Source organism: Microcaecilia unicolor, chromosome 2 (assembly GCF_901765095.1).
Source record: "Microcaecilia unicolor chromosome 2, aMicUni1.1, whole genome shotgun sequence".
NCBI classification, from domain to species: domain Eukaryota; kingdom Metazoa; phylum Chordata; class Amphibia; order Gymnophiona; family Siphonopidae; genus Microcaecilia; species Microcaecilia unicolor.
In genome coordinates this window covers 289248545-289269364 of record NC_044032.1, presented here as the reverse complement: position 1 = coordinate 289269364, position 20820 = coordinate 289248545, and the positions used below count along the sequence as shown (strand labels likewise).

The 20820-nt window shown below is 46.6% G+C and overlaps 1 protein-coding gene across 1 annotated transcript in view; it reads left to right on the top strand.

Annotated features, from left to right (window-relative positions):
- Positions 1–20820, top strand: part of PRICKLE3 (prickle planar cell polarity protein 3) — a 106142-nt gene that overhangs the window by 51860 nt on the left and 33462 nt on the right. The window contains 3 exon segments of the mRNA XM_030194256.1: positions 1472–1655; positions 2087–2200; positions 2865–3002. Of these exon segments, the coding sequence (XP_030050116.1) occupies positions 1472–1655; positions 2087–2200; positions 2865–3002 (436 nt within the window).

Genomic DNA, 20820 nt, shown 5'->3' with positions numbered 1-20820 from the left:
GGGGGACCTCCAGCCCCCTGTCGCAAACAAGGTTTGCCTTGTTGGAGGGAATGGGGGCCTGCCAGCATGCAAATGCATGCTGCACAGGGCTCACCATCCCTCCCCAATGACCTGCAAACCCTAACGCCAGCTCGGAGCTGGCGTAGGGTTTGCCACAGCCAGCAACCCAATCTTTGGCACGCTGGTCGCTGATCCTTGGAGATGAATATGTTTAGCCCTGTTTAACATGCATTTGCATGCTAGTTGCGTTGTTTCACGCGCTCGAGGGCTCTGATCATGGGGCGGTAGCAAACGCCGGCGCTAGTATGGTGCTAACAGCCTCTAGCGCCGGCGTTTGCTTCTGATCATCCCCTTGTCAGAGCACTGTTCATAGAATAGCGCTTTTCAGGTTTTTTTCGGCACCCAGATTTGGGCGCCATTTACAGAATCTAGTCCTAAGGTTGTAGCAATGTGTAAACTAATATAAAGTAATTCAAATTTATTTGGCGTATTTTATGTAGGTTATTTAATGATTTTTTGGTGATTATGGTTAATCTGTTTTAGTTCAGACTTACTCCTTTCTTTATCTAAATCCCTAATTAACAGTTGTGACAAATTTCTCTTCTTTTCATCTTATTGGGGGTAATCTATAAAGCAAAGAACATACCTGGGGTAAGTGAGAATTGGGGAAAGAGGAAACAAACTTATGGGGATTTAAAAAAACTCTAAAGGCTTTTAAGTATACTTAAACACAGAGATTTAACAATTTAACCCACAATCTCTCCCCCCCACTGCATTGCCTACTTCTATCCCTTGTAATTTGTCATGTTCCCCGGCACCCACTCCACACCTCTAGCCTTACTTTGTTTATGTATCTAGTGGAAACCCCCACCCCCATCCTTCCACTTCTACAGCTCTTCTTTAACCCCAGCCTGCACTGATCCCTGTCCCTCTCCTACCTCTCTGCATCCAGTTAAGACTCCATCCCACACCCTTGGGAGGTGACACCTGGGTCAGAGCTACATCCTGTGGTCAGGAAAATAAGAGACAAATCCTGTTCTACCCTGTGTAAATAATTTCTACTAATGCTGGGTAAACAATAGTTGTAACCTGAGAAGAGTTTGAGAGTAGGACCTGCACTGCTGGATAGAGGCCAGCTCCTCTTCCTGCTTCACAGGTAGAGTGTGGTAGCCGTGTTAGTCCACTCTTAAGGTTATCAATAGAAATCAAACAAAATAATATACTGGGCAGGGCTGGGCGCCACCATTTTGCAGCGTTGAAGGAAGAGGCGTTAGGGTTTGCAGATCATTGGGGAGGAATGGTGAGCCCTGTCCAGCATGCGAGAAAAAATGATTCACCTCCACTTATTCCACTCCACTCAGGATTTTGTAGACCTAAATCATATTTTCTTTTCCATGCTTTATTTTGTTTGATTTCTATTGATAATGCTTCACAGGTGAAATTGCCCTACACAGTCTCCTCTCTCTTCCAGGAAGATCTGTCAGCACTGTAAGTGTCCACGAGAGGATCACGCTGTTTGCACTATTCCCCACGAACTGGAGAGGATGATGTGCCGCCTCATCTCAGACTTCCAGCGACATTCCATCTCTGATGACGATTCAGGCTGTGCATCAGAAGAGTATTCCTGGGTGCCACCAGGCCTGAAGCCCGAGCAGGTATGGGAAGGGTGCAGTGTGTGACCTGGGAGGAGGGTGGAAGGAGAGATTTTCTTCTCTGAAGAATATTTGCTTTGTTTTCTTTCTCTCTAAGGATTGGTCACTTGGTTGCCTTTCTTTATGAGGATTTGTTACTTAGTTTTATTTCTTCCTAGGGATTGGTTGCCTGGTTCTCTTTCTCTTTGGGAATTGTTTGCCTGATTCTCTTCTTTTGTCTGAGGATCGATCACCTGCTTATCTTCCTCTCTGGGACTGGTTGCTTGGTTCTCTTCCTCGTTGGGGATTGCTTGCTTGCTTGTTTTCCTCTCTGGAGATCGGCCACCTGGCCTTGTTTCTCCTGAAGGTTGGTTGGTTGATTCTTTCTTTTCCTCCCTTGGGATTAGGTTCTGGTTCTGTTTCTCTCTGTGAACTAGATACATTTCTCATTGCAGGTGTACCAGTACTTCAGCTGTCTTCCGGAGGATAAGGTTCCTTATGTGAACAGCCCTGGTGAACGCTACCGGATAAAACAATTGTTACACCAGCTGCCTCCACATGACAGTGAGGTGAGAGTCCCAGAGGCTTTCCAAAAGGGAAATACGGAGACAGAAGACATGTATTTGTTCTTGTATCCATACCCCTGAATGCATGGGGTCAGGGGTGGCCCAAGGCAAGATGCTACCTGAGGCAGGGGTGACATGCCGCCCCTCTTCCCCCGGGCCATGGTCTGGCATCGCCACGCTTCCGTCCTCCACTCCCTTCCTGAGGTTACCTTTTTCCATTTTCAAAAAGGTGGCAGCAGCAGCAGCGATGCCCATATGCTGCCCTGCTGCTGGCACCGGCCTCTTCCCTACTGCGGCCCACCTCTGAGGAAACAGGAAGTTACATCAGAGAGGCGGTACACAATAAAGAGAAGAGGCCGGTGCTGGTGGCAGGGCAGTGTATGGGAATTGCTGCCACTACTGGCTTTTGGAAAATTTTAAAAGAAGGTAAACTCGGGGAAGGGGGTGGAAGAAGGAAGGGGGAGATGTTGCTCCAGGAGGAGTACCACCTGAGGCTCCCGCGTCAGTTGGCTTAATGGTAGGGCCACCACTGCATGGGGTGTACATTTATAGGAAGTAACTCAGCCAGAGAGCAGCTTATACATTCACAAGATGCCTAGTCGGGTTGAGGTGGTTTTTCTGTCAAAACCCTTTGTGATCACATGGGCTTGGTCCTGTTCTTTCTCAGGCACAGTACTGCACATCCCTGCAGGAGGAGGAGGAACGGGAGCTCAGACTTTTTAGTCAACAACGGAAGCGAGAGAATCTGGGACGTGGTCTAGTGAGGCTCTTCCCTGTCACCATCACCGGAGCCATCTGTGAGCAGGTACCAGAGGATGCCAGCACAGAAACTGCTTCTGTAGGAATGTCTGATGATTGTTTAGCCTTTCACAAATCTTTCACCCTTTCCTTTCCTTTCCTCTCCTTTTTACCTCTCTTTCACTGTCTCCTTTTTCTCTCTCTCTCTTGTTCTGTCTTCCTTCTCCCTCTCACATCTTCTGTATCTCATTCCCTCCCCTCCCCATTTCCAGGGGTAATGTATCCAAATGGATTTGTTTTTTGCATACCAAAAACTATTATATAAAGGAAAGACTTTGACATTGAGCCTGCAAATAGGTGGGAAAATGTGGGGTACAAATTTAACAAATAAATAAATAAAAATCCAAGAAAAGAATGAATATAGGCACTTTACTTTATCCTGACGATATTCAAGACTATTTAAGAGGGAAGGAGAGGCTTCTGCCAGCTTAAATCGCTTGTCCTTGGCTAACTGCGAAAATTCAATGGCACTTCACCGGTTAGTGCTGTTGAATAATCATTTAGTGCCTGAACCGAAACTGGCTAACTTGAGGCCATTCCAGGGGTGAGTTGGCACTTAATGCAGTTAGGTGCTGATAGTCAGTCCTTAACCACATAAGGTAACCATTTAAACTGGGCCACATAAATAGCAGTCCTATCTTTAAGTGGTTCTGGTTATGTGGTTAAGGGCTGAATATTGTGCTTAACAGCTAACCTATAACCAGATATTCAGGTACGGGTTTCGGCCAAAAATGCCAGTGCATTTTTGGCTGAAACAGACTCCCCAACCCCACTCCCAGTTTGTGCTACCATCGCCACCACCACAAGTCTGGGCAAACCCTCCCCCACAAAACAAAAAAAAACTATCCTCCCGAACTGCCAACCAACTCAGCCTTCCTGTCCACCCCTCACATGTAGGTCCTCCCCGGGCCTACCTTCTGAAAGCCCTAGTGGTCTAGTTACATCTTGCAGTGGAGTGATCCTGGGTCACTCCTGCTCCCACTCTGTAATGAAAATGGCGGCTGCAGCTTCCCATGGCAGCCTTGCAATACTGCCACAGGAGGTCATGATTGCCATTTTGGGATTGAAAATGGCATGATCAAGAGCGTCTGGAGATTGCTGTTGCTCATTTCAGTTCCAATTCCAAAATGGTGGCCATGAGGCTGCCATGGAAAGTCGTGGCTAGCATTTTCACTACAGAGCTGGTGGGAGCAGGAGCGACTTGGGATCGCTCCCGCTCCAAACAGGCCACTAAACAACCATGGCCTTTAGAAGGTAGGCCCCAGGGTGGGAGGAGGGTTGAGTTGGTGAGCAGCTATGGAGAACGGGTTTTTTTGTTTGTGGGGGTTGCTTCAGCCTGGGCCAGAGGGCATGGCTTGCAGCTGCGGTAGTAGTGGGGGTGCAGGGCTACAATTTCAGTTCCGTAAATTTAGTTTTGCTATATATTCATCCTTTATCCCAGTCATATAAATGGCACAGACATAACATCATACCTGTTATTTGTAGATACTTTGAACCTGAACAGCTCCCATGGTTGTCATTTAGCGGAACACCTTAAATATAGTGAGTTTCTCAAATGACAGCAGAATAACATTTGGCCTCAACAAATGTGCTAAAAGGACCACCTTTGGAGGATGTGTCTCCAGGAGCTTCTGCCCAGGGGGGAAGGGATAGGATGGCTGTTGTAGTTAGTGATTCAGTTTTTAGGCATGTAGATAGCTGGGTGGCTTGTACACATGAGGATCACCTGGTCACTTGCCTGCCTGGTACGAAGGTGGCATACCTCACCTGTCACCTAGATAAGATTTTAGATAGTGCTAGGAAGGAGCCGACTGTTTTGATACATGTGGGTACCAATGACATTAGGAAAATATGGGAGGGAGGTTCTGGAAGCGAAATTTAGGATCTTAGGTAGAAAGCTCAAATCCAGACCCTCTAGGGTAGCATTTTCAGAAGTGCTCTCCATTCCACACACAAGGCCCAAGAGACAGGCAGAGCTCCAATGCTTGGATGAGGCAATGGTGCAGGAAGGAGGGTTTTAGAATTGTAAGGATCTGGGTAACATTCTGAGGAAGAGGGGAGCCTATTCCGAAATGATGGGCTCCACTTTAACCAGGGTGGGACCAGGCTGCTGGCTTTGACATTTTAAAAGGAGATAGAGCAGCTTTTAAACTAAAACTGGGGGAAGGCCGACAGTCGTTCAAATGTGCATGGTTCAGATCAAGATATCTTTCGAAGATGTCACCAAAACAGGGAAGATAGGGTATTCTGATAGCAAGGTTGCAATAGAGACTACAGTAGACCAGCCTGCTTATAATCGAAAGAGAAAAACGCATATGTTGCGACCTAAATCGGGAGATGAGAGTCTTTCTCCCGTGGGCGCCCAAATCGGTATAATCGAAAGCCGATTTTGGGCGTTTCCAACTGCAATCCGTCGCGGAAACGGGTAAAGTTGACGGGGGCGTGTTGGAGGCGTGGTGAAGGCGGAACTGGGGCGTAGTTATCGGCTGAGGAGAGAGATGGGCGTCTTTAGCTGATAGTCGGAAAAAAAAGGCGTTTTGACTTCCGGTGACGTCATGACCGAGAGAGGTTGAATACAACGATCTCTCCGGCTTCTGACCTCCCTTCAGATCACCCATACCGTGGCTATAAAACTGCAAGTATCAACTACTGCTGCCTAAAAGGGCTGTTAGATTGCCGACGATAGTTTCAGCCTCACCAGTGCCGAAATGGCATAGAAAAGCGCCCATAAAGATAAGCTTCATGCTCAGGGCAGCGAGGACAAAATGGCGCCGCCAGCAAGCCCACCAGGCCCGACGATCTCCTCGACCTGGATCTCTGAAATCACGGCGGAAATGTCCGCTTTGATGGAAACGTTGCTAGATCGTCGACTGGCACCTATAGACTCGAAACTAGAAACGGTGCAGACTCAACTTACCGAGTTGTCCAGAGACTGTGCAGCATTTCAGATGCGGGTGGGCGTGGTCGAAGACCGAGTCACCGCGGTCGAGGGCGCCCAGCAGCAACAACAAAAATAAAAATGCAGGCACTTGAAGACAAAATCGAGGACCTTGAAAATAGGTCCAGACGTAACAACATCCTTATGGTGGGCCTCCCGGAGACCATTGCAGACCGAGGTCTGAAAATCTTTTTATCCCGCTGGTTAACGACGGAACTACAACTCCCAGACACCTTAGGGCCGCTACGCATCAAGCGGGCCCACCGGCTGGGTACAAAAGTCACAGGAGCAAACCGACCTAGAGTGGTAATTTTACACTTTTTGAATTATGCACAGAAGCAGGAAGTTTTGCAGCAACTGCGTGCAGGGAAGTCTTTGACCTACGAGGGCACACCAGTCCGCTGCTTCCAGGACTATTCCGCCAGTGTGGTGGCCAGGCGGCGCACGTTTTCGGAGATCTGCTCCCGGCTCTTTCAGAAAAAAATAAGATTTGCTTTACAATAACCTGCCAAATTGCGTATAACACACAATGGTAGTACCAAAGTGTAAGATTTTTTGCAGCAGCTGGAAACAGCCACCTTAGAGGACCGTTGAAGTGGCCAGAAGGTAGGAGCAGCATGTAAGCGGGATGGAAACTGCATGCAGTGAGGATGACAAGAAAATATGAAAGATCCTTTGTATCTAATAGACACGGAACTGGCAGAAGTTTTGTTCACTGTGCAGTGCGGAGAAGGAGAAGTTGGACAGTTGCGGTTGATTTGTTTTGGTTTAAAGAGTTTGTTGGACAAGTTTGCAAGGTCATGGCAGGAAGCCTCCCATTTGGACTTTTGGAAGAGAGGGGGTTCACACGGGATAGTATTGGGTCTGAATGTAAGGAGGTGTTTTCTGTTTCGTTTTTCTTTTACATTTTGTTGATTATGGAGGGAGGAGGGAGGGACGTAGGAAGTGATGGCCTCGGCTTTTGGGCCCGGGTCTGGGTGTCATGGGTTTGGGGAAGTTGGGGAGAGGGGGGGATAGGGAAGGGGGGGAGGGAGGGAGGGTAGATGTGGGCAGGACAGAGGGCGAAAAGGGACCAGAGTAGAATTTAGCTGTTGTTGGCATCATAGCGGAGAGATCCGGAGGGGAAAAGCAAAGGTGGGTGCGGGGCAGGAAGGAGCTCAAGTTCAGATTTTGAGGAGAATAGCAACGGATGCAAGCGATCGAGATTGGAGGGGATGGAGGCTGGGCTGTCCAACTCCATGTTCAACACAGGTTTTTAGGCCTCAGCTTATCTCAATACAAGTGAAATCATAGTAAAAATTGTGTCATGGAATGTAGGTGGAGTGAATTCACCAATTAAGCGGTCCAAGATATTGCAGCAATTAAATAGACAGAAAGCAGATATTGCGCTGCTACAAGAGACACATTTGTCTCAGGTAGAGCACGCTAAACTCAGTACTTGGTGGGTAGGAGATTGTGTAGCGGCGCAGGGGAAAAGGGGAGGGGGTGCGGTATTATTTCGCAAAGGGGTCGCCACGGAGAATCACCCACTCTTAATTGATGCGACAGGGCGCTATGTTATTTTAGAAGCAATAGTGGGACGTCAAAAATTGCTTATATGCAATATCTATGCTCCCAATAGCTACGATCGGAAGTTTTTCCAACCGGTGATAAATTTCCTTCTTAGTCATCCCAATAAAGCGTTAATAGTGGGAGGAGATTTCTATGCAGCCTGGGACCCCTCTCTGAATAGGTCAGCACTGGCCACCTCTTCGGTATACTATAACAACAGAGGGCTGTTACAGATGAGCCAGCTGTTAGACTTGATTGATGTATGGCGGGTGTTACATCCAGGACTGAAGGATTACACACATCTCTCGAGGGCCCACTCGACTCAGTCACGTATCGATTATATCTTGATTACACGTCACTTATTTGGGGAGGTTAAGGCAGCGGAGATCGGCCCCTACGCGATCTCTGATCATGCGTGGGTTTTGATGGAGTGGCAGCCCCGGGGCCAGACCAAGAAGGGTAATAGGTGGCAATTCCCCATAGAGTTATATACAGATCCAGGACTAAAAGGCCGCTTACGTGCTAGCTGGGAGGCTTATATGGAACATAATCAGGAACACCAAAATGATCCAATGTTATATTGGGAGGCGGCCAAAGCGGTGCTTTGCGGTGAAATTATCAGTCACGCACATTATGTGCATGTCTCTAGAGATAGAGAAATATTACGATTGAGCAAACATCTTTGTCAAGCTCGGAAACGGTTTGGGGAGATGCATCTGGCGGCCCATAAACAACAAGTGCTAGACTATCAGTCAGCACTCAACGAACTTTTACATAAGAGAGCAAGCAAATCCCAATTATACTACCGTTACATGTTTTACAATCACGGGAATAAGGCGGGTAAACTGATGGCCAAACTAATTAAACCACAATGAGGACCTAAGAACATCCTTACACTCCGAGGGAGGGCGGGAAACGTTTATAATTCCGATAGAGATCAGTGACACCTTTCAGGCATATTACAAAGATCTGTATGCTACTCCAGAGGATTTAGGCCTTGCCAACCAGTTGTACTTAAGTAATCTTAAAGTGCCCCGGCTGACCCATACAGAGCTAGATTGTCTCAATCAGCCCATTACGGACGATGAAGTTGCCATGGTTATAGCGTACAGTCCACTGTTGAAGGCCCCAGGACCAGATGGCCTTCGCGCGGAATTTTACAAATTAATGGGGGAAGGTATTACACCAACTTTAACAAAGTTTTTGAACCAGTTGATAGAGGCTAAGACGATGCCCCCAGATCTGAATCGGGCACAAATCATAGTATTACTTAAGCCGGGGAGGGACCCATTAGACCCAACATCATACCGTCCCATATCTCTATTGAATTACGACGCAAAACTACTGGCAAAAATACTGGCGAAGAGGCTGGCACGCTTGCTGCCCCGACTCGTACATGAAAGCCAGGTAGGCTTTGTGGGAGGCAGGGCAGTGAGTAAGAATTTGAGGGCGATCATAGCCTCCATGGAATATAGCTCTTGCCGTGGCCAACCGTCGTTGTTAGTCAGTTTTGATGCGGAAAAGGCCTTTGATAATGTTCACTGGGGCTTTCTCTTCGATACTTTAGAGGGATATGGTTTCTCGGGGTGGTTTGTTACAGCAATCCAAACCTGAGTGGAGGAGTGGCCTAGTGGTTAGGGTGGTGGACTTTGGCCCTAGGAAACTGAGGAACTGAGTTCGATTCCCACTTCAGGCAGCTCCTTGTGACTCTGGGCAAGTCACTTAACCCTCCATTGCCCCATGTAAGCCGCATTGAGCCTGCCATGAGTGGGAAAGCGCGGGGTACAAATGTAAAACAAACAAAAAAAACCCCTAATGCGACGATGTGGGTTAATGGGATAGAATCTAAGAGTTTCCCCATTAAAAAGGGCACGAGGCAGGGATGCCCTTTGTCCCCCCTTCTTTTCACTTTGGTGTTAGACCCCCTTATAAGAGAGGTTATGGACAACCCTATGATACAGGGAGTGGATATGGGCTCCCAAACCTTCAAAATCGCGGCCTTTGCGGATGATCTTTTAGTACACCTTATGCAACCCCGTACGTCGTTAGAAACACTGTTAGAGTCGTTTCAGGAGTATGGGAATTATGCGGGTTTTCGGATAAATTTGGCTAAATCGGAAACATTGGCCTCCCCGGGCTTGGATCAACAGGCCTGGGGGGCTAATTTCCCTTTACGGTGGGCCACTGTGTCTTTTAAATACCTGGGGATCAGACTCGCGATGAATGCGTCTGAATTGCATCAACTTAATGTAAAGATTTTGTTGGACACTACCAGACAAAAGCTAGACTCGTGGATGGGGCTCCCCTTGTCACTAATGGGTCGAATACATTTCATTCAGATGGTGATTTTTCCCCGTTGGCTGTACGTATTACAAACGTTGCCAATTCGTCTGCTGAAGAAAGACCTAAAAAACGCAACGCGACTTTTCAGTCGTTTTTGCTGGGCTGGGAAGAAGCCAAAGATGCGACAAGACCTGTTGGTGGGAGGGTGGAGGCAGGGAGGCATTGGGTTTCCAGATTTGTTTTTATACAATCAAGCATGTCTGCTTAGGCATGTAGGGGACTGGTTCAATAACATGCAATATTATATGCCTATAGCACTGGAAAGCGCCTTTTTTGTCCCACACAACGTGATTGCACTTTTTCATTTACCGCATAACCAGCTACCCATCCACCTTAAACGGAGTGTATTGCTTGAACCCTTACGAGCGGTGTGGCAGTAGTGGATAAGTCACTTGGGCAGATGCCCAGAAGTTTCCGATCAATTACCGATTGTAGGCAATGTAGCATTTCCACCGGGCAATGATAACCCAATTTTTGGGGACGGCAGGGTATTACCAAACTGGAACATTTGATACAAGTCACCGGAGAAATGATACCTTACGAGGCCTTGAAAGGCAAGATAGGGTCGGATTGGGGTAGTAGGTTCGCATATAAGTACATAAGTACATAAGTACATAAGTACGTAAGTACATATAGTACATAAGTAGTGCCATACTGGGAAAGACCAAAGGTCCATCTAGCCCAGCATCCTGTCACCGACAGTGGCCAATCCAGGTCAAGGGCACCTGGCACGCTCCCCAAACGTAAAAACATTCCAGACAAGTTATACCTAAAAATGCGGAATTTTTCCAAGTCCATTTAATAGCGGTCTATGGACTTGTCCTTTAGGAATCTATCTAACCCCTTTTTAAACTCCGTCAAGCTAACCGCCCGTACCACGTTCTCCGGCAACGAATTCCAGAGTCTAATTACACGTTGGGTGAAGAAAAATTTTCTCCGATTCGTTTTAAATTTACCACACTGTAGCTTCAACTCATGCCCTCTAGTCCTAGTATTTTTGGATAGCGTGAACAGTCGCTTCACATCCACCCGATCCATTCCACTCATTATTTTATACACTTCTATCATATCTCCCCTCAGCCGTCTCTTCTCCAAGCTGAAAAGCCCTAGCCTTCTCAGCCTCTCTTCATAGGAAAGTCGTCCCATCCCCACTATCATTTTCGTCGCCCTTCGCTGTACCTTTTCCAATTCTACTATATCTTTTTTGAGATACGGAGACCAGTACTGAACACAATACTCCAGGTGCGGTCGCACCATGGAGCGATACAACGGCATTATAACATCCGCACACCTGGACTCCATACCCTTCCTAATAACACCCAACATTCTATTCGCTTTCCTAGCCGCAGCAGCACACTGAGCAGAAGGTTTCAGCGTATCATCGACGACGACACCCAGATCCCTTTCTTGATCCGTAACTCCTAACGCGGAACCTTGCAAGACGTAGCTATAATTCGGGTTCCTCTTACCCACATGCATCACTTTGCACTTGTCAACATTGAACTTCATCTGCCACTTGCACGCCCATTCTCCCAGTCTCGCAAGGTCCTCCTGTAATCGTTCACATTCCTCCTGCGACTTGACGACCCTGAATAATTTGTGTCATCGGCGAATTTAATTACCTCACTAGTTATTCCCATCTCTAGGTCATTTATAAATACATTAAAAAGCAACGGACCCAGCACAGACCCCTGCGGGACCCCACTAACTACCCTCCTCCACTGAGAATACTGGCCACGCAATCCTACTCTCTGCTTCCTATCTTTCAACCAGTTCTTAATCCATAATAATACCCTACCTCCGATTCCATGACTCTGCAATTTCTTCAGGAGTCTTTCGTGCGGCACTTTGTCAAACGCCTTCTGAAAATCCAGATATACAATATCAACCGGCTCCCCATTGTCCACATGTTTGCTTACCCCCTCAAAAAAATGCATTAGATTGGTGAGGCAAGACTTCCCTTCACTAAATCCGTGCTGACTTTGTCTCATCAGTCCATGTTTTTGTATATGCTCTGCAATTTTATTCTTAATAATAGCCTCCACCATCTTTCCCGGCACCGACGTCAGACTCACCGGTCTATAATTTCCCGGATCTCCTCTGGAACCCTTCTTAAAAATCGGAGTAACATTGGCTACCCTCCAGTCTTCCGGTACTACACTCGATTTTAGGGACAGATTGCATATTTCTAACAGTAGCTCCGCAAGTTCATTTTTTAGTTCTATTAATACTCTGGGATGGATACCATCAGGTCCCGGTGATTTACTACTCTTCAGCTTGCTGAACTGACCCATTACATCCTCCAAGGTTACAGAGAATTTGTTTAGTTTCTCCGACTCCCCCGCTTCAAATATTCTTTCCGGCACCGGTGTCCCCCCCAAATCCTCCTCGGTGAAGACCGAAGCAAAGAATTCATTTAATTTCTCCGCTACGGCTTTGTCCTCCTTGATCGCCCCTTTAACACCATTTTCGTCCAGCGGCCCAACCGACTCTTTGGCCGGTTTCCTGCTTTTAATATATCTAAAAAAATTTTTACTATGTATTTTTGCTTCCAACGCTAATTTCTTCTCAAAGTCCTTTTTTGCCCTCCTTATCTCCGCTTTGCATTTGGCTTGGCATTCCTTATGATCTATCCTGTTACTTTCAGTTGGTTCTCTTCTCCACTTTCTGAAGGATTGTTTTTTGGCTCTAATGATTTCCTTTATCTTACTGTTTAGCCACGCCGGCTGACGTTTAGTCTTTTTTCCCTTTTTTCTAATACGTGGAATATATTTGTCCTGAACCTCCAGGATGGTGTTTTAAACAGCATCCACGCCTGATGCAAGTTTTTTTACTCTGCGAGCTGCTCCTTTCAGTCTTTTTTTCACCATTTTTCTCATTTTGTCGTAATCACCTTTTCTATAGTTAAACGCTAGCGTACTTGATTTCCTAGTTTCACTTCCTTCAATGCCAATATCAAAACCGATCATATTATGATCACTGTTATCAAGCGGCCCTCGTATCGTTACCCCCTGCACTAGATCATGAGCACCACTAAGGACTAAGTCTAGTATTTTTCCTTCTCTTGTCGGCTCCTGAACTAGCTGTTCCATGAAGCTGTCCTTGATTTCATCAAGAAATCCTATGTCCTTTGCGTGTACAGATGTTACATTAACCCAGTCTATATGCGGGTAATTGAAATCCCCCATTATTATTGTGTTGCCCAGTTTGTTTGCGTCCCTGATTTCCTTTAACATTTCCGCATCCGTCTGTTCGTCCTGGCCAGGCGGACGGTAGTACACTCCTATCACTATCCTTTTCCCCTTTGCACATGGAATTTCAATCCACAGTGATTCCAAGGAGTGTTTTGTTTCCTGCAGAATTTTCAATCTATTTGATTCAAGGCTCTCGTTAATATACAATGCTACCCCTCCACCAATCCGATTCACCCTATCAGTACGATATAATTTGTACCCCGGTATGACAGTGTCCCACTGGTTATCCTCCTTCCACCAGGTCTCAGAGATGCCTATTATATCTAATTTTTCATTTAGTGCAATATATTCCAACTCCCCCATCTTATTTCTTAGGCTCCTGGCATTCGCATATAGACATTTCAAACTATGTTTGTTGTTCCTAAGTACATCATGCTTAGTACTTGACAGTATTAATTGGCAATCTTTTGTCTGATTTTTATTGTTATTTAAAGATACCCGATCTACTACAATCTCTTTTGCAACCTCACTATCAGGATACTCTATCTTCCCTGTTATGGTGATATCTTTGAAAGATACCTTATCCCGAACCATGCTTTTTTGAGCGACTGTCGGCCTTCCCCCCATTTCTAGTTTAAAAGCTGCTCTATCTCCTTCTTAAACGCCGATGCCAGCAGCCTGGTCCCACTCTGGTTAAGATGGAGCCCATCCTTTCGGAATCTGCAGGTGAAACACTATTTGAAGTCGTTGAACCCGGCTGCCCTGAGCGGCTAGTTGGGGAAACAGCTTCGGGACTTTTTCAGTAAAATGGCAACGGAAAGACATTCAGTTTCTGGGCTCTATGGGACCCTGGTCCATTGTATGCCTGGTAGGCGATATGAGGAAATTAAACAGAAATGGGAGCGCGATTTAGGATCCTCCCTACCGTCTTGGGACGTGGCGGCATCATTGAGGGGGATACGGCTGGTGGTCAAAGATGAAAGATTGCGTGAGTGTGGACAGAGTTATTTTACGAGGATATATGTCCAAGGCACAGCTGGCTCATCTGACGGGAACGGAAGACTCCAATTGCTCTAAATGTGGAGGGGTTCCAGGCTCATTCTATCATGCCATGTGGCAATGCCCGGAAATCCGAGCATTCTGGCAGAGGGTATGAGGATTTTTGATCCGGATGGGGAATAAAATTGCAGGTACAGAAAAGCAATTTTTGTTAGACCAACCCCAGGCTTTTGCCCCTCTCCGCACGCCTGCAGTTTTATTTTGTAGGAAGCTGAGTTTGGTTGCTCGTAAGTGCATACTGCAATACTGGACTGCCCCGGAGGCTCCTGCCTATTGGCATTGACGGAACCAGGTACATCTTCTGGCCACCTGGGAAGCTCGGGATTCAAAGCGCTCAGCTAAATGCAAAAAGCTAATTTCTTCAGGTTTGGGCCCCGTACTTACAGCAGTTGAGCCCCAGGGGGCGTAGTTTGCTCCTTAACTCTTGTTAACCCAAAAGTATGGTAACCGGAGTAAACAAGGAGAATCTGGTTCTGCCCACTAAAGGGGGAGGGTATGGGAGGGGGATGGTAGGGCTGGGAGGGTAGAGGGCGGGAGAGAGATGGGGCTTGACAGCTAGATTAATGAATATTGTATAAGGACCTCTTGTCATCTGGGTAACGTACTGTATTTTGTAACCTAATAAGACAATTGTTGAGTCGAGCTGTTTGAGAGGCTGGATTGTTAACTACTAGGAACCGTAGGTTAGAGGGAGGGGGGAGGGGGGGAGAAAAGGCAAAACCCTTGATGATTAATGAAGCCTGTTCTCTACATTTATGTTCACAAGCATGTTGCAATACTTAAAGGCCAGATTTGAATGGTTATGGTTCTGTTTAATGCATTTATCATCAATAAAATTATTGAAACCTTTAAAAAAAGGAGTTTTTACTGCGATTTTGGGTCACTTTTTTTGGACCCTTTTTTTTCACGAACAGGTCCAAAAAAAGTGCCCCAACTGACCAGATGACCACTGGAGGGAATCAGGGATGACCTCCTCGGACTCCCCCAGTGGTCACTAATCCCCTCTCACCAAAAAGACCCCATTTTAAAAAATATTTCCAGCCTGTATGCCAGTCTCAAATGCCATACCCACCTCCATGACAGCAGAATGTGTTCTATCCTGTGACAGCCTTACCCTGGTTCTGATGTGGCTCTTGGGTGAGTGTGACACCTTTTCTGTTATGCGCACTGCAGAGTCACATCAGCAATGCATTGTGGTGGGTGTAGGGTATTGGGCTCCGTGATTCCACTAGCTTGTGGCAAATGCTCACGATGTTGGTAGTTGGTAGGCTCTACTCCCATGGTGCTTTTCCCCCTGCTTACTGGGTCAGAGTGTGCCCTGTTTTGTTTCCGGTAGTCCATGAGGTAGTGGCCATTTTTGTAAGCCAGTTTTAGATCCCTTTCACGGGTTAGCCACGTTACAGAACTTAGTTCTTACCTTGAATGTGGCTGAAAGAGGGCATTGTACACCATTCTGCCAGCTCGGATCTACTGCTTATCTCAGTACCAGGGATACTCGTTGCCAGTGGGGCACAACCTCTGATCTGCAGTTAACTGTGAGTAAGAGTGCTTATTCCAATAAAGGACGTTTTCGGAGAGATTAGTCTTCAGGTGTCAACTGGTGTGCCAATGTTATATAGCAGCAACAAGTCCTAGAGGCCTGCGTGTATGCAGGTCCCTGGAGCACTTTTAGTGGGTACCGCAGTGCACTTCAGCCAGGTGGACCCAGGCCCATCCCCCCCTACCTGTAACACTTGTGCTGGTAAATGGGAGGCCTCCAAAACCCACTGTACCCACATGTAGGTGCCCCCTTCACCCCTAAGAGCTATGGTAGTACATTTGTGGGTAGTGGGCTTTGGGGGAGGGGGGTTGGGTGCTCAGCACCCGTGGTAAGGGAGCTATGCATGTGGGAGCGTTGTCTGAAGTCCACCGCACTGACCTCTAGGGTGCCCAGTTGGTTTCCTGGCATGTCAGGGGGGCGAGTGTACTACGAATCGTGGCCCCTCCCACGACCAAATGGCTCAGATTAGGACGTTTTTGAGCTGGGCGTTTTTAGTTTCCACTATCGCTAAAAAAAACAAATGCCCAGCTGAAAAACATCCATTTTTTCGAAAATACGGTCTGTCCCGCCTCTTCACGTACCCGTTTTTGGACATAGACGCCCATGGAGATAGGCGTTCGTGTTCGAGTATGCCCCTCCAGGTGTCTTTAAATAAAAAGCAGACAGATTTTCAAGATTGCAAATTATCACTGTCAACTGCTGAGCAAGATATAAATAGGAACAGCAAACATAGTTTGAAATGTCCATATTCAAATGCCAGAAACCTAAGAAATAAGATGGGAGAGTTAAAATATATTGCACTAAATGAAAATTAGATATAGTAGGCATCTCTGAGACCTGGTGGAAGGATGATAACCAGTGGGACATTGTCATACCAGGGTACAAATTATATCATAGTGATAGGCTGGATCGAATTAGTGGAGGGGTAGAATTGTATTTTAAGGTGTGCCTTGACTCGAATAGATTAAACATTTGCAGCACATAAAACACATCTTGGCAGTGGCGTTCATAGCTTGTTCGCCACCCGGGGCAGGTTGCCGCTGCGCCCCCCTGGCATATCACACACCCCAAGACATGTCACCCCCCCCAAAGCGCATCACTCCTCCACCTTTCCTTCTAACAAGGGGGTGCGTGGAGCAGGCACGCAGCTGTCAGGGCACACAGCTGTCAGCTCTGTTGGTCCCCTGTCCCAGAACAGGAAGTAACATCAGAGGGGGCAAGGGTGACAAAAATGATAAAGGTGATGGGACGACTTCCTTATGAGGAAAGGCTAAAAGGGCTAGGGCTCTTCAGCTTGGAGAAAAGACGGCTGAGGGGAGATATGATAGAGGTCTATAAAATAATGAGTGGAATGGAATGGGTAGACGTGAATCACTTGTTTACTCTTTCCAAAAATACTAGGGGGCACGCAATGAAGCTACAAAGTAGTAAATTTAAAACAAATCGGAGAAAATATTTCTTCACTCAACATGTAATTAAATCTAGAGTTTGTTCCCAGAGAATGTGGTAAAAGCATAGTAACATAGTAGACAACAGCAGATACAGACCTGTATGGTCCATCCAGTCTGCCCAATAAGATAAACTCATTACATATGGTATGAAGTGATACATCATATGTATACCTGATCTTGATTTATCCTTGCCTTTGTCGGGGCACAGACATTAGAAGTCTGCCCAGCACTGGCCCCATTCCAAAATTTCTGAAGTTATTTTCAAAGACCCTAAATAGCTCCACTGCAGCCCATCCAAATCTATTCAGCCTCGATCAGGGCACAGACCATAGAAGACTGCCCAGCAAACATTTCCTTCTTAACCCTTCAGTGATGTCTCTCACAAATATATTAAATAGAATAGGCCCCATCACTGACCCCTGAGACACTCTGCTACCCACCTTCCTTTCCTCCGAGCCGATTTCATGTACCACTACCCTCTGCCGACTGTCGGTCAACCAGTTTTCAGTCTAGTTCACTTTGGATCCTAAGTTCAGCCCTGTCAGCCAGTGCTTGGTCCAATCAGTCATTTTTCGCTCGAGTCGAGCAGTGGTAGAGGACCGGAGTCTGTACGTGAACCTCCTCGAGCACTCCAGGGACGACCCTACATTGGAGCAATGGTGAGTGGGCCACTCTGACTTGGGAGATAGAAGTTGCTGCTGGGATCGCCTCCAGTGGCTGGACCACCAGAGTTGCAGTGCAGTGGTCCGATGCCACATGTCAAAACACACCTGGCGTCGGAAGACCGAGGATCAACGAACACTGACCCCCACGAAGGGTTGGCTGGAAGACCCACCTAGCTCTCCGGCACAGGGTCCTCAAAGGCCCACCTATTTCCAGAAGAGGGTCCCCCTCACCGAGGCCAAGCACCAGGAGGAAGAGCACCGCGAGGCCAAGAATTGCGTAGCAGAGTGCACCCAGCGCCAGAATAGATGAGCGCTGACCCATAGCAGACCTCCCGGATTTCAGCCACCGAAGAGGACGGGGACTGGAGCTGAGGCACAGTCACAGGAGGAGATTCCCCATTACACAGCAGGATCACGAGTAGGGCAACCCACTCCTACTGCTGGCGCAGCTAGAGGACAATGATCCAGCCGCTGGGACACACAAATGTGCCGACAGAACTGAGCGTGACTGGCTCAGCAAACCCAAAGCGGTGGCTGCTGACAGGAGAGGCTCTGAGGACCGGGAGCTATGGGGGAGCACCCAAGTCAATGGCTCGTCACACCCACTCAGCGGCGCCTTCCAGCATGAGAAGCCAGAGAAACGGAGAAGGCAGGTAGTCAAATAAACAGCAACTAGCCCCACATACACACAAACACCCACACCCTCCAAAATGGCCAATCTAAGGACATGGGTTTTCTACTGTATACTAGTAATATGGATAATAGAGATACCAGCTACTTCACCCAAAGAATGGAACAGAATCCCTGTACGCATTACCCAGCAGATGACGCTCACATCAACAACTGGAAGAGCCTAATCACAACCCCCACAACAAAACAGAGGTCAAACTAACAACCAATTACACAAAGCCAAGCCTGAACAACAATCAACAAAACCACAATCTCAAAACAGACAGACCACACAGACAATTACAAACTGTTAAACATATCAACATCAAATATGATACATACATCCCAATACCCATAGGATATATAAATGCGAGATCGGCAGCAAACAGATCAGAATTACTCAGAGATTGGATAGAAATGGAACAACTAGGATTACTGCTCATAAAAGAAACATGGCTACACCTCGAAGACAACCTAGCACTGCTTGACATATGCCCACTGGAATATAAAACAATACACATCAAGATAACTAAAAAGAAGGGAGGAGGTGCAATAATGTACAAATCCTTCCTCACAGTAGAACCTATCAACACAATTGAAATCTTGGCATGCAAAATCACTGATACAACATTTGCTGATCAACTAAGTAACATACTGTTTTACTGCCCCTCAGGAAGCTGGTTAAATGCTGTTTCATGGACTACATATCAAACATCTGCACTAACCAACCAAATGTCCTACTACTAGGAGATATCAATCTGCACCTAGAAAAGCAAAACGACACCAACACTAGAACCCAAATGAATTTCATAAATCAATGGAACTTCAAAACAGCACAAGGCATATCATCCCACACAAAGGGCCACCTACTAGACTTACTAGCTCACAGCAAACAACAACCACATAATAGAAAATCACAAATGGGAAGAGGTACTGTGGTCAGACCACAGCAAGCTCATTTTCACACTACAATGGAAAGAGAACGGCAAGAACAGAGAACCAAGAACATCACACACAATCACAGCCAGGGGGAAGGTGGACAACAACACCTTCTGGAGAATAGCAATGAATGAACATAGAAACATTACACCAAAGGACATACATTTCATGAAAAACTGGGACAAAGCAAGCGAAAACACATTAAAGAAAACAGCATGTCACGGTTGTGCCCATGTTTCATGCTCTCCTTCTTCTCGCCACCTGGTGGGCAGACCTGGTGGCTGCAATGGACTGTCTGGTTACTGTCACCCGTTCCAGATTTCAGTCCGGTCCGGATCTTCCAGACTGTCAGACTTGCTCTTTTTGTTTATACCTGCATAGCACCCGTAGTTGCCTGGTGATTGCTGCAGCTTGAGCCTCAGCTGCTGCTGGGCTTATTAGCCATTTTGAAACTCTCTGCTCTGCCTTTGCATCGCCTAAGGCCCTGGTATATTGGTGCTTGTTGCACTTCTGGTTAGTCTAGTTTCTTGTTCTAGTGCCCTGTCTGATGCTAGTTTAGTTTTGTTTAGCTTAGGTTGTACTGTCCTAGTCTTGACTCTTATTTGTATTTGTTTGTTTAGTTCTGGGTTCTCTGTGTTTCTTGTTTAGTGGCTGCCTGGCAGCTTTCAGTTCTGTCTTTTGTTTGTCAGTGTTTGTGTTTCTGTTTAGGGGCTGCGTTTGCAGCTTTTAGTCCTGACTTGTTGTGTGTTGTCTGTTGGTATCCAGTCCTGCCTTGCCCAGTAAGTCCTACCGGCAGCCTGCAGCCAGGGGCTCAACTCCTGGTGAAAAGCGGCCAAGCGCAGGTGAAGTTTAAGTGTGCCTGTTCTGCCTTGTCTCCGGTTTGGGGGTGATTTTGCCTGCCGCTGCCGCTCCTCGGCAGTGGCCCAAGGGCTCACAACCTAGTTCCAGTTTTGAAAACGTGACACAGCACCACTCAAAACAGAAACAAGAATTTAAAAACAACCATAATGATGAGCTACTTGTGCAGGAAACTTGAAAGAACATGGGCCAAAAACAAAACAGACATAAACAAAACCATATGGAGAAAAGCTATAAGAACATATACAAACAGCATAAAGAAAACTAAAGCAAAATTTTACAGCACATATGCTAACCCAGAATACATTAAAATGGAGAAAAATATTTGAACTCATGAACAAACTACTGAAAACCCAGGACATACTACCACCAACTGCAGATGAACTTGCACAATATTTTAAATACAAAAAGCAAACACAAGATCAAACCTTGTGAAACCACAAGCATCTATCACAGATTTCCTACAAGAATGCGAAACCAAAGATACCCGTACCACGGCATACAGAACCTGGTCCTCCTTTAAATCACCCAAACTAAACACAGTAAAGACATTACTGACAAAATACACACATGCTTACTCTGTGCTAGACAAATGCCCCAATCATATGATGAGAGACC